Consider the following 15165-nt stretch of genomic DNA (forward strand, 5'->3'; position numbering starts at 1 on the left):
TGAAGCGTTGTTAGGTGAACGGGGATTATTTCAGCTTTGCTCACAAGACGCAGTTGTATTTATAATGAGTGGAAGAGGGAAGACCGGCGGTAAGGCCAGGGCTAAGGCCAAGACTCGCTCCTCTCGCGCTGGCTTGCAGTTCCCTGTGGGCCGTGTGCACAGGCTTCTGCGCAAAGGTAATTATGCCGAGCGCGTTGGTGCCGGTGCTCCGGTCTATTTGGCTGCTGTGCTGGAGTATCTGACTGCTGAGATTCTCGAGTTGGCAGGCAACGCCGCCCGTGACAACAAGAAGACCCGTATCATTCCTCGTCATCTGCAGCTCGCCGTGCGTAACGACGAGGAGTTGAACAAGCTGTTGGGAGGTGTGACTATTGCTCAAGGTGGCGTGCTGCCCAACATTCAGGCTGTTCTGCTGCCCAAGAAAACCGAGAAGACGGTCAAGACCAAGTAAATTCATCTCTGCTGCGTTGTCTGCAGATCCCAAAGGCTCTTTTAAGAGCCACCCACATTGACTGATGAAGTGCAACTGTTCCTACCTTGCATTTTTCTCGAGAGTACCAAATGATTAATGGGCACCGCTGTCCAATACCGTATCACGTCGAAGCGCACGTACACCTTCCCCCTTTTTGTGCGCCCAATAGCATCTGATGAAAGCAAGTACGTACATCTATGTACGTATTTGTAAGAGTAGTAGCTATATGTATATGCGCGCGATGCTGTTGGTGCTATAAACATGCAAAAACGTAACAGGGAATACGTTCAGGAATGTACACTGGAGGCAAATAAAAAGTACGGCTAGAAATGTGTTGCCGTGAGCCCGCCTCAGAAGTAGGCGTATCGTCTTGCTTTTTGAAATGCGCGCGTTGTGGAACACGGGCCAATTGTCTTGATGTGACGTGGCCTTGTTTGTCCAATGGATGGCAGGCTTACTGAAGACGCCCAATGAGCGCAGGTCGGCGTTATGGCTTAAAAAGGGTACCGTCTGAGTTGCTTTTATTCTCTTTCTTTGTCAGTTAAGGGTAGAGTTCCGTCGCTATGGCAAGAACGAAGCAGACCGCCCGTAAGTCCACCGGTGGTAAAGCCCCGAGAAAGCAGCTTGCCACTAAGGCTGCCCGCAAGAGCGCCCCAGCCACCGGCGGCGTGAAGAAGCCTCATCGTTACAGGCCTGGTACAGTAGCTCTGAGGGAGATTCGTCGTTATCAGAAGTCTACCGAGTTGCTGATCCGCAAGCTGCCCTTCCAGCGCCTGGTGAGAGAAATTGCTCAGGATTTCAAGACCGATCTCCGTTTCCAGAGCTCGGCCGTTATGGCCTTGCAGGAGGCTAGCGAGGCATACCTGGTGGGCTTGTTCGAGGATACTAACTTGTGCGCAATCCACGCCAAGAGAGTCACCATCATGCCCAAGGACATCCAGTTGGCCCGCCGCATTCGCGGAGAGCGTGCTTAAACTAATCGCTCGGCGTCATGTCCCAATCTACCCAAAGGCTCTTTTAAGAGCCACCTAATCGTTTCGCTACAAAATGAGCAAGTGGCCTTAGCAACGCTTGAAACTGATGCGTCGTTGTTATAACGTGTATCTGACATGTGTTTCTTGGTTACGCAATCTAAAGTTGGTTTAGGAGTGGTTAATCACAGCTGAGAAAGTATGGCAACGGAGGGATTTTTATATAGTAGGACTGGGCAAGAAAAGCCTTCGATTAGATTTCTAGAGACTACTTATGGTGCACATTGCAACATTTTGGTTTTTAATCAGAACGCTATCAGAATGTAAAAGTATATTGAAGAACAATTAGCCAGTTTCTCTTGGGAGAAACAACAACAACAATAATAATAATAAGCATATGGAGTGGGTATGTCCTTCTCAGAAATCATTTCTAGGCTTAGCTGACAGCCACTGTCATAAAGGTTTCTTTGCTTTTGGATCTACTGTTGCAATAAACAGAATAATTGTCTTTCATCATAAAAAACCGAGCCCTAACAAATAGCTAAAAATGCTCTGAAGACAAATAAAATGGTTTTAGAAATGGACTTGCCTTTCATGATTCTTCTTCTTCTTCTTCTTCTTCTTCTTACTACTGTAAGCCTACTCATGGTTAGTTAGAGGAGACTTATATTAATTTCTTTATGTGTTTATTTTATTCATGTTCCACAAGCACTTAATATGTGAGATCAAAGCATGCTTTTCATGCATTTATTTCCATAATCTCATTATGGTCTTTTTTCTTTTTTTTTTCTTTTGTGAACTACTGAAATTACCCATCTGGAACCCCATAGTTGGTTTGTTTGCTGTACTATGTACCAGGCCTCCTTAACAGATAGCATGTCACACAACAATATTTACAGTGGTATGCAACGGTTTGGGCACCCCTGGTCAAAATGTATGTTACTGTGAACAGATAAGCAAGTTGTAGATGAATTGCTCCCCAAAATGCTTAGTACCAAGTAGCACCTCCTTTGGCAAGCATCTCATCTTGTAAGCACTTTGTGTAGCCAGCCAAGAGTCTTCCGATTCTTGTTTGAGGGATTTTCATCCATTCTTCCTTGCAACAGTCTTCCACTTCTGTGAGATTCCTGGGCTGTCTTGCATGCACTGTTCTTTTGATGTCTATCCATAGATTTCAATGCTGTTCAGATCAGGGGACTGTGAGGGCCATGGCTAAACCTTCAGCTTGCACCTTTTGAGGTAGTTTATTATGGATTTTGAGGTGTGTTTAGGATCATTATCCATTTGTATAAGCCATCCTCTTTTCAACCTCAGCATTTTTACAGAATGGTGTTATGCTTGCTTCCAGAATTTTCTGGAAGTTCATTGAATCCATTTCCCCCTCTACCCGTGAAAACCTCCCCGTGCCATTGGCTGCAATACTACCCCAAAACATGATTGATACCCCCCCACCATCTTAATGGTTATAGAGGTGCCATTTTTTCTCCAACCATACATGTTTAGATTTTCTTTTGCAACCTTCTGATGCAGAATTTTGTGGTAAGGACGGAGGAGACGTTTTCTTCTTATGATGCTTCCATAAAGGTCATGTTTGTGCAGGTGTCTCTGAACAGTAGAACAATGTACCACACCACCAGAGTGTGCTAAATCTTCCTGAAAGTCCTTTGCAGTCAAGCAAGGGTTCTAATTTCCCTTTCTAACAATCCTACAATCAGACGTCTCTGAAATGTTTCTTGGTCTTCCAGAGCTCACCTTGACCGGCACTATTCCTGTTAACCACCATTTCTTAATTACATTTCAAACTGAGGAAATTGCGACCTGAAACTCATTGCTATCATCCTATAGCTTTCTTCTGTTTTATGGGCCTCAACAATTTTCATTTTCATTTTGCTAAGCAGCTATTTAGAAGAACCCATGGCTGCTGGTTTCTGGGACAAGGTTAGAGGAGTCTGGCTGTTTATAAAGCTTTGAATTTTGCATCACCTGGCCTTTCTTAACAATGATTGTGTACAAGCCATAACCATAACAGGCTAATGAAGGTCTGAGACTGCGGTCAAAGTTATTTGAGTGTTCAAATCTCCTAGCTACTCCTTTTTTCACTCTAAAATTGTACAAAACCAAACTAATAAACTGACGTTGCTTAAAATGTTGAAAAGTGTGTTTCATCTTTACCTGTATGCCTTTTGGAGATCATTTCATCTTCAAATTGATTACTTGTTCACAGTAACATATACTTTGAGCAGGGGTGCACAAACTTTTGCATGGCAATGTATGGCTGCACTTCTATTTTGTTCTTTCAGAACACAGCTGAAATCTTTTTATTAACAATTTCCTTCTCTACCCTTACAATATATTCTTAGCCAAAACTGTCTTCTTCTTGATTATGCAATGGTCTATTTTTCGTCAGAGAGAGTGAGAGAGTGTGTGTGTGTGTGTGTGTGTGTGTGTGTGTGTGTGTGTGTGTGTGTGTGTGTGTGTGTGTGTGTGTGTGTGTTTGTTTTTGTGCGCTACTGTTTGTTTTGATGTAGCTCTGCATTTGCATTTCCTGAAAGAAAGGGGATGAAAGAAATAACTACAAAGAGTAACAATAGCACTGGAAGAACAAATATAATAACAATGTACAATTAGACTATTTATTCAGGGGGTTGAGAAATATTACTGACACATGGTTCTAAACTATCACTTTTGAACATGCCTTCAAATCACTTTGGCAACCACTGTTGAAAGCATGACGATCATAAACACACGGTGCACAAGCGTTAAGCTGTTCCACAAATCTAATAATAAATGGCCAACAGTTCTTGATTCCAAATGAAACTGTCCCTTCAGGTTTCTTGAAGACATAATGAAGTCAACTCTCATTTTGTTGTGGCTGCTTTTACAGTTTGGCCACAAGATGGTAACGAAGCTTCATCTATCACAACATCCCAATCAGTATTAGTGTGTTTTACTCGCCATCATTTAGCCAATTTAGTTTTCTTGTTTTTTATTTGAAATATACTTCTATTCCTCCTCTTCCTCCCCCTTTTCCTACTGTTGATAATAATAGTAGTAATAATAACAATAATAGTGGTGGTGATCATGTTAACAAAAATATTAATAATAATAGGGTAGTTTCCCTGTGCTGAGTTCAGGCTGCCCTACAGTACAGGTTTCAAGCTTGACATTTTAAGTAAAGCTACTTGACAGTGATGATAAAATTCCCAACCCGGCAGTTGAGTCATACTTTTTACAACATTTTATTGAGCATTTTTTTTGGAATGTAGTCTTTGAAGGCCCTTGAATGCTGTATTTGGGCATACAAGTGTGTTTTCCTATGATTTACAAGCGTAGTGATGTCCTTTATTAATGCTTGAAGGACGAGGGTACGTGGACGGAGTTATGTTATGTGAAAATAGCAGTTAAGCTGCCACTGTTGCAGAGGAAGATGAAAGTGAGAAGACAGTAGTTTCTCTAACCTGATCTACATGTTGTTCTTGGCTGGTGGGAACCCTAAGAGGCCTAATGAACACACGGATTAGGAGTGTGTATATAATTTCTATATTTTCCAGCAAGAGTCTTTAAACTTAGGGCTTTTCAGCACCAGTGCTGAGGACCTACTTCCATTCTGACTCTTCTTCTTTTGATTAGTAGCAGTTGTAACAATTGTAGGCCAGCTTATGCTGCACGGAATCTTTTGTTGTCTTTGCTTGTTTGTTATCGTTCTTTTTCTTCCCTTACGTTGTTGTTCGTTGTTATTGTCTAAGATCTCTTAGATGTTCTATCTATGAATTGTCGTTTTGCCAAATAGTATTGAGATTTTATTCCAGTCTGGCTAAGTGTTGTGCTGGAGGCGTTTGGAGGGGCATGGTATTTAGCTCCGCCTCCTCGAGTGCTCCTTGTCTTCAACCAGGTCCTTTAGAAGAGAATAATAGTGGCGCACTGGGTGAAAGCGCTTCATTATTTCTCTTTTCTTTGAGTGGTGAAAGAAGCCTAAGCGATGTCTGGAAGAGGAAAGGGTGGTAAGGGCCTTGGGAAAGGAGGCGCTAAGCGTCACCGTAAGGTGCTCCGCGACAACATCCAGGGTATCACTAAGCCCGCTATCCGCCGTCTGGCTCGTCGTGGCGGCGTCAAGCGCATCTCCGGTCTGATCTACGAGGAGACCCGTGGTGTGCTGAAAGTGTTTCTGGAGAACGTTATCAGGGACGCGGTCACCTACACCGAGCATGCCAAGCGGAAGACGGTCACCGCCATGGATGTGGTTTATGCTCTGAAACGCCAGGGACGTACTCTGTACGGCTTCGGAGGTTAAACGCTGAGTTCCTAAACGACCAAACCAACGGCTCTTTTAAGAGCCATCCATCCACTCGGTTAAAGAGTTGTTTTGTGTGTATGAGCGCCTATAAGTGTCTAGTGCCTGAATGCGCACAAAGGACATTTAGTTTTATATTGATGAGAGCTGTAACACGCTTTTAAACGTCTGCATGTTGTAGGTTCCAAATCCTAGCCCAAAATAAGACGATAATGTTAAAAACAATACCTGTTACAACCGATTGTGTGCGTGTGAGTTAAAAAGGCTGAAAACGATTAATATTGGAGGACCAAAATACATCTTGGACTCTTTTGGAGGTATATAAATGGAGGATGTATACCTAATTTACAGAGGTAAATTGTATTGTTAATGTATAGAGTGAAGGTAGTCTGGGTCCTCCGGTGGATCTTGTTTGTGAGGCCTTTGTGATGGAGTGTGTGTGTGTATTGAATTGAATTGTTTCAATAAAGTCAATTTAAAAATGGATTAAGAGGTGAACGCTATGGGGTGGCGGAGCAACGATAGGGAGGTTCCTGTGAGAGGAGGGGTTGTTTTCTGGCCAATGATGGCTTGTCATGACCGAGGAGGGGAGGGTGTGTTCAAATTAGAATACCAGAGTCTAAATAAACTGGGTGTTCAGGCACTGTTTTTCTTTCTGTTGTTGTTTACTCAGCAACGAGCGTCATGCCCGAGCCTGCCAAGTCTGCGCCGAAGAAGGGATCCAAAAAAGCCGTGACTAAGACGGCCGGTAAAGGAGGCAAGAAGCGCAGAAAGTCGAGGAAGGAAGGTTATGCTATCTACGTGTACAAAGTCCTGAAACAGGTCCACCCCGACACCGGTATCTCTTCCAAGGCTATGGGGATCATGAATTCCTTTATGAATGATATCTTCGAGTGCATCGCTGGTGAGGCTTCTCGTCTCGCTCACTACAACAAGCGTTCAACCGTCACCTCCAGGGAGGCTCTTACCTTCCGTATTGCTTTTACTAATACAGTGTAACGCAGACATTTCGATTAAGTAATAAAAAAGGATTGACGTGAACATTTTTTATGAGTCAGGATTCTTACTGATGAGTACAATTTGCTGTGCTCTCAGGGAGGGAGGGGTGGCATAGTCTCTGGCTCTCTGCACTCTCCTGTCAATCACAGCAACACTGGCCACAGCTTGAAAGGATGTGACTGCATGAGGAAAATTGTGACAACCCTCACCCTCCCTGGTTGGCCGCTGACATGTGACGAGGAATAATTACCTGATGGGTAGGAATTGTCTATGACTAAAATATGGAGGAAAAAGAGAAAGCGAGAAAATGTAACCAACAACTCATTATTTATTACAATCATTATTATTTTGAGATTGAGAGAAGTCAGTACACTTCCTCCTTTCCTATAACTCATATTCCTCAATTCCAGGAGACATCTGGGAATTGCTGGCTTTGTTATAGAAAATGTAAAGGAGCAAAAAAGTGTCTTGTATGGAGCCTACGTGTTAAAGTTGGAGATTAATAATCAAACAACTGTTGTCAATAAAGGAACTCTGGTGCGGGAGATGAGTTAGGTGCCCTGTACACAGGGTGCCCGTGGGTCCTTAAAAAGTCTTAATTTGTCTGAAATTACATTTTACAAATTTGAGGCATTAATAAGTCTTCAGTTGTCTTAAATGTGAAATTGCATGGTCTTACATTTTATGCTTCAGACATGTTTTTGCTGTAGGCCCATTCGAATGTCGCAAATGAAATTCCTGACTAACACGGTTAGTCTGTCACCTAGTCACTGATTGTAAATCTGAAAAGTGCCTATTGAAGATGACAAGCTCTATTTTGATATAACTTGTTAAAAGGTTTGTGTGTAACTTTGTTTTCATGTGATGCTTAAGAAGACAGCTAGTAAACAGACATCATTACACCATCAGAGGAGAAATTAACTCAATCAACTGAGGTAACTAGGGCATTTTAAAACAGTTTATTACCATGACATATTCATATTTCTACCTTGGAAACCTAACTTGTTTTGTTAGATATTTGGATGTATTGTCAGTTCCAACATTTTCTCACATCTGACACAATGCTGACAGATTAGTTTAGTCCGTCAGCGCGCTTGCAAGTCGTGTTGGATCGCGACAGGAAATTCTAATCACTGTTTCATCTGACGCTGTCCATCTCAACATGTTTCACTCAACTTATAATTGTGTAGCTATCTACAGATTTTGCGAGTATGCTTGAAATCCTCTCAGAATTCAGCTCGTAAGATCCAGCTTTATCGAGCTAACACTAGCTAGCTACGTTTGAACATTTACGTGAAGTAACAAAGCTAGACACGGTCGAGACTTATAGTTAGCAAAGCTAAATAGATAATTTATTTTTGGTTCTATCTGTATTCATTGCTCACGATGTCGAGTTATCGTTTTTATACAAAGTCTGTCTAGTTTAGATAACTAGGTGTATTTTTTGCCGTTATTATGTAGGCTTGAATGTAAGGCATCACTAGTTTACATATCGCTTGCCTGATGAAACGAAGCATCAGGTAGGAAGGAAATGCATGTTAAATGCATCTTTAAAAGCGTGATCATGTTAAATGCATGTTACTTGCAGGTTTGTGAATATCGACAAGAATACGACATCTCGGTTCTTATAAGTTGCTGCGTGAAAAAGTAAACGAGACTCGAATGATATATTGTGAAGGGACAGTGAGGGCGCAAAATATTACTAATACAATAAGGCTTCATACCAATGAATATTACTAATACAATAAGGCTTCATACCAGTCCACAGTAATTTATGCAATTGTGACATTGCATCGAACACAACTAAGATAAAACACCCAAACCCACAGCTAGGTAATATATAAATCGACAGAACACCAGAGCTTTATTACATATAGGATTTAATTAGTTTAATCATCATGAGGAGAGCTTCTAATACAAAGAAGATGTTCCTCCGTGATGAGAGCAACGCTCCAGAGGCAAAGGCAAAACCTGAAAGCAGGTGCCGTTTTCCACGGATTGCTGGAGCCTCTGTGACAAAATGTGAATCCCCAGACTTCCTTGTTATAGGACAGTGCTGCAGTTTAAGTGTTAAAGAGGCAGCATGCAAGAGCAGCACTGTGAGTGTGAAAATGGCTCACACTCCCAGAGCTCCAGTCACCTCAACACAGGTTGGACCTCAGTGCGGGCCAAAGCCAGAAGCTCCTCACATTCCATGGTTAATCTTCACTGAGCTGATTTTCCTATTTCAAATGGACCATTTGTCACTGACTGTGAGGATTACTGAAGGTTAAAGAAGGCCCAGTGGAGGGCAAGTGGAGAATATTTATCCTTCAGGTCTGTTTCAGCCAGAGAACCTGCTCAGAAGCCTCTTAGACATCATCAGTGTCACTCAGACAACTCTAGAAGAGGCCAGTAGACTGCTGACATCTTCATCAGATGATAATTATTTGTTGTTCTGCCATCATAAAAACCTCAAAATGAAGAATGAGCTGATGAAACTGAATGTGGAGAAATCTCTGAATAAGATGCTTTCAGAGGCTGTTAAAAGACTACAGCGAGTGAACAACAGAAAAGCATTACAGCACATTGATCAGTAACACACCTGAGATACACACACACACACACACACACACACACACACACACACACACACACACACTCAATAACATAGATGTAGACATGTCAATACATTTGCCGACACACTCTCGTGTGTTTACTAGCTTTGTCATACACAACCTTCCCACACTTAGACTCAATATCCAGTGTCATAATCATACATTCTTCGAACATGAAACAGTTTGTTTGTTTATTTTCTTTGTCATATACAACCTACCTCCCAAAACACTCTTGACTAGGCATCCACTTCCAAACTTATTCAAACATTGACCAACACTGACATGAACCTGTGATTATTTACTCTATGGTGTTCATATTCCACCCCTATATCACCCATCAGTCTGTGCACCATAATACATTCAATCTTTCATTGTTGTTGTTTTTAGTAATTGAAATGCAATAACATTATTAGTATTTTCAGCCTTTATATCCTACTATAAGTAGAGTTGGGTGATTAGATTTCTTCAAACTCATGGATGATTCTTGATTATGATTTTATTTTTTTATATCCTTACATAATAATTGAAAACTTGGACAATTCAATACAAACAAGGTTTTTATCAGAATGAACTGGATGTGCAAAAATAATCTGCAGCAGTCAAACAGTGAAAAGTTTGTTTATTTTAAAGATCCTTAAGAGACTAAAAATTATGCAAGTACAACAAAACTGCAAGTATAAAAGCAAAGTAAGAGATTTTATTATTAATTTTTTATTATATCCATTCAAAAATACCTTTATTGATGGTTTTTCCCTCATGTGAAAGGCCACTACACTGTGCATCATATCTTAGTCTCAACATTAGTCTCAACATTATAGCTACTATAATAGTTTACTAAATTAGTAGAAATTAAATAATTTGCACAAATCAGGGATGTTTTCTTGCTACATTAATTCAGTATCATAAGTATCAAACTCATCACAAGTCAGTTATAAACTACAACAAGGAAATAGTCTGTTTATATCGCTCCTACTTCTTGGTGCAGGCTACAATTTATTGTGTAGTGATTTAGATACAGTAAACTAAAACGTAATAACATGAGGGAAGCCTAAATGTGAAGAAACTTAACTAGTTAAGAAGGCACGCAAGACTGGTGTTAATAAGAAACCTTTTACCAGCCAAAGCCTGTGCTTTTGTGAATACACAGATGTGTATTTCTCAGAGCAGGGCTCATGGTTTCAGGTGGACCACTCAGGACAAAGCTTTCCTCTCGGATCTGCTACATGCAAGTCCAAAGTGTTACAGGCTACTGTCAAAAGTGTTTTCTATGCCATCTGTCCACTTACTGCAGAACCTTATGAAGTCCTTTGATTTCAAACCTGGATTTAACCAAAATATTCTTTCCACCATGAAGAAGGCTATGGCGACTACAAGTGTAGGGGAGTGGTGTGTAATGAGAAGTCTAAAAAGTCCCTCATCTACATGATTAGATTGTTTATATGGATCACAGTACATCACATCTTGTGCACCCAAAATTGATGATCCACAGGCAATTTAGAAATACCACAGAAAATTTCTCAAAATGAGTCACCAGTAAATTGTAAACTTACAGTAAATATTAGTGATGTCACCATTCTAGAATCACCTCTGAAGTTCTACTCTCAACACCTGATTTAATACCATAGCAAAACAAACCCCATTCAAGACCTGCAACTTTATTAAAAACATCTTCTAAACAGTAACAGTTGAACAGAAACTTTGTGTGCTTCATTATTTAAATCAGTGTTTTTAGGGTTTTTGTTGTTTAATGAATTGAATTCGACAAGAATGTTTTACAAACATCTTTCATAAACATAATACATAAGTAGTTATAGTAGTATGCATAGTTATAGTTTTCATGATTCAACACAAGCCATTTCAATACAAGTATTAAATATGACAACAGAAAGAACTTTGCTTGACTTTTGGACCACACTTTGATAATACGGTAGTAAAGATTATGTAAATTCTTTGATGGTAGTCGTTTTCAAATTCTTTGATGGTAGTTGTTTTCAGTCCATAATGGTGGAGGCGTAGTTCTACTGCTGTGTACCAACGTTGCAGCAGTGGAGTGAACAGTGTGCTTTCACTTCTCAATGGAAGAGTTGAGGAGGCAGTGGAAAGTCACTAGATAGTTTTAAGTGGCCTTCCCGGTGACTAAACCCATATTCTGTCCCACCGGCACTGTTAATGCAGGTTCAGTGCCATCAGTTTGATCTGGATTTACCATTCTAGACATGACAGTCTACTCATCTGCCCAACCCTCTCTGTACCCAAGACACTGAAAAACCTCAATGACTCTTTATGTTGCATCACCCCAACTAATCCGTGTTCTCCTCATCCACAGCCAGTGACTAGTCTGTGTTCCCCACATCTACAACCAGTGACTAGGCTGTGTTCTCGTCTTCCACAGCCAGCGATGTGTGTGTGTGTTTGTTCATTCTCCTCTCTGTGTGGGAGACTCAGACAACATCAGCTCTATAGTGGCCGGATACTGTGAGACATAAAATAGGACAAAAAGATCAGACATGAACACACACCCATCACAGTCAGTCAGACTCTGTACACAAGCTCAATCACCATCACATACACGCACATACACGCACATACACACACACACACACACACACACACACACACACACACACACACACACACACTAGACTGGTAATTGACTGCTTCTGCTATATTGTGTAAGGTTAAAATAGGTCTGATGCTTATTGGTTTATATCAGTAATGTTAATCAGCCAATCCCTACACAGAGTTTTGTATGAGCTCATTGTAACATCCAGTTCTCCATCAATCAGCTCATACTGTGGTTGTGTGTGTCCACATGATAAAGTGAGTTTGGGTTTATATTTATGTTACTGCAGCTGTAGGTGATATTTTGCATCGGTAAATTCTCAGCAGTAGACTCTAGTGAACTTAGTAATTGTGTCTCCTCTCCCCCCTCCCCTCCCTCTCTCTCTCACATACACACACACACACACACACACACACACACAAAAACAGACACACACACAAACACACACACACACACACACACACACACACACACATACACACACACACACACACACACACACACACACACACACACACACACAATCAAATACGCAAACAGGACACAAACTTTGTAAGAGTTGTACAGTCATTCTCTTTGTCTCTATCTCAGAGTAAACTATAAAAACTATCTTTAACCCCAACAAACACACAACCATTCAAACCTTCCATACAGTGTGTGGGGATGAGAGTGGAGTATTAAAGCTGTTTTAGACGTTCAACATCTCCAGAGTACAGCATCACCATTATAGTGTCCAAACCACCTTCATACACACATTAAAACTAACACAACCAAAGAGAAACTATTGGCCAAAACATGAACAATCACTAAAACATGAAAATTACAAATTAGATTATCCACACAAACATCCAAAAACACCAGCAGAACTATAAAATCAGACACAAATGTATTTCTCTGTCTAAAACATACTAAATACAATGTTTGGACAAAAGAAAAGAAAAGAACACATCACACACACTAAAGCTTAAAACTACAAACTGCACATACTCATATATGAAAAATGTCTCTCATGTACAAAACACACACAAAGACAATGACACACTAAACAAACTGAGCAAAATATGAGGGTGTATGTGAGTGAGTATGAGTGAAGGGAATATTAATAATAAGTGTGTGTGCATGTGTATAAAGAGATAGTAAGTCAGTAACTCACTGTAGTGTCTCCAGTTTACAGTGTGGATCCTCCAGTAGAGCAGAGAGCTGCTTCACTCCTGAGTCTCCTGGTTTATTGTAGTTCAGATTAAGCTCTCTCAGGTGTGATGAGGGGTTTGACCTCAGAGCTGAAGCCAGAGCAGCACAACCTTCCTCTGTAATACTGCAGTCAGACAGCCTGCAGAGAGAAGGAGAAAAACTCCTCACACTTACAGCTGAGTACACAGACAAGCACAGGCACGCAATATGTGGTCTGTGTGTTCATGAGAGATGCAGTGATAGAATGTGTATAAAGAGAGAGAAAGAGTGACAAAGTATGTGTGTGTGTGTGTGTGTGTGTGTGTGTGTGTGTGTGTGTGTGTGTGTGTGTGTGTGTGTGTGTGAATCTAATTAATACAGTGATAGTGTATTACCCTCTTCCTCACTCTCACACTTACAGCTCAGCACACACATACACACACACACACACACACATAATATGTTGTGATAGTGATGCAGTGAAGTGTGAGTGAGTGCGTGAATGTGAAGCTAATTAATACAGTGATGGTGTGTGTGTAAGAGAGAGGAAGAGGGTCATAGCAATTATGTCTTTTTTGTGTGTGTGAGTGTGAGATTACTCACTGGGTGTGTTTGTGTGGATATTGACTGTGTGTGTGTGTCTGTGTGTGTGTGAGGATACTGATTTTGTGTGAGAGGATACTGACTGTGTGTGTGTTTGTGCCAGAGGATACTGACTGGTACAACCATTTCACTGCGAGTTATACTGTGTATGACAATGTATGTGACAAATAAACCAAACTTGACTGTGTGTGTGTGTATGTGTGTGTGTGTGTGTGTGAAGATACTGACTGTATGTGTGTGTGAGAGAGACAGAGAGAGGATACTGACTGTGTGTGTGAGAGGATAGTGACAGAGTGTGTGTGGTGGGGATACTGACCTTGTGTATGTGAGTGAGAGAATATTGAGTGTGTGTGTGTGTGTGTGTCTCAGTGAGAGGATAATGACTGTGTAGGTGTGCAAGAGAGAGGAGACTGTGAGTGCGTGTGTGTGTGTGTGTGTGAGAGAGAGATAGAAACAGAGAGGATACAGACTGTATGTATGTGTGTGTGTCTGAGGATACCGACCTTTTGTGTGTGTGTGAGTGACAGGATATTGACTGTGTGTGTGTGTGTGTGTGTGTGTGTGTGTGTTTGAGGATATTTTTCTGTGTGTGTGGTATGTATATTTTTTTGTGTGTGAGGGGGGCATATTGACTGCATGTGTGTATGTGTGTGTGTGTGTGTGTGTGTGTGTGTGTGTGTGTGTGTGTGTGTGTGTGTGTGTAAAGGTACAGTAAGTCAGTAACTCACTCTAGTGTCTCCAGTTTACAGTGTGGATCCTCCAGTAGAGCAGAGAGCTGCTTCACTCCTGAGTCTCCTGGTTTATTGTAGTTCAGATTCAGCTCTCTCAGGTGTGATGAGGGGTTTGACCTCAGAGCTGAAGCCAGAGCAGCACATCTTTCATCTGTAATACGGCAGTCAGACAGCCTGCAGAGAGAAGGAGAAAAACTCCTCACTTACAGATCAGTACACATATGTGCAAACACACACATTGTGTTGTGATAGTGATTCAGTGAAAGTGTGTGTGCGTATAGAGAATTTTGTGAGAGTGTGTATGTGAAGCTATTAATACAGTGATGATGTGTGTGTCAGAAAAAGGATTAGGGTAATGGCAATTATGTTTGTGTGTGTGTGTGTGTGTGTGTGTGTGTGTGTGTGTGTGTTTGTGTATAAAGAGAGAGTAATTTGCCCTTTGTGCCAAATGTGTTTCATTAAACATGAATACTTTGACTCTTTAAGGATAAATTTCAGTTGTTTTTTTTTTTTTTTATCTTCTAGGTCCCAGTAAGAGAACACTTTGGAGCTGTAATGAAGTCTGTGCTGTGGAGAAGCACCTGATGGGGTTCATTAAGAGCTGGAGAGTTCAAGGAAAAGCTGAGTGCGTGCACTGTATCTAAACTGAACTGCTGGCTCTTAAAAACAGACTGGTTAGCTGGCAAGCTCTATGTGAAAAATCGCATCACAGCATTGCAGAGGCTGCAGGTTTAAGAGGTTTAAGATTTGGTCAACATATAGCTTAAA

General features: G+C 41.1%; 2 protein-coding genes across 2 annotated transcripts in view; one reads left to right on the forward strand and one right to left on the reverse strand.

The window, feature by feature from the left end:
* Positions 1 to 54: 54 nt before the first annotated feature.
* LOC118240570 (histone H2A-like) lies at positions 55 to 451 on the forward strand. Its single transcript, XM_035521465.1, has one exon. The coding sequence runs from the start codon at positions 65 to 67 to the stop codon at positions 449 to 451; it is 387 nt and encodes a 128-aa protein (XP_035377358.1). The 5' UTR covers positions 55 to 64.
* Positions 452 to 14390: 13939 nt separating this feature from the next.
* The window catches only part of LOC113568715 (NLR family CARD domain-containing protein 3-like), a 17446-nt gene continuing 16671 nt past the window's right edge, over positions 14391 to 15165 (reverse strand). Inside the window, exon 9 of the mRNA XM_035521420.1 lies at positions 14391 to 14571. Within this exon, the coding sequence (XP_035377313.1) occupies positions 14391 to 14571 (181 nt within the window). The remainder of the gene's footprint in view (positions 14572 to 15165) is intronic.

This window comes from Electrophorus electricus, chromosome 22 (genome assembly GCF_013358815.1).
Source record: "Electrophorus electricus isolate fEleEle1 chromosome 22, fEleEle1.pri, whole genome shotgun sequence".
NCBI classification, from domain to species: domain Eukaryota; kingdom Metazoa; phylum Chordata; class Actinopteri; order Gymnotiformes; family Gymnotidae; genus Electrophorus; species Electrophorus electricus.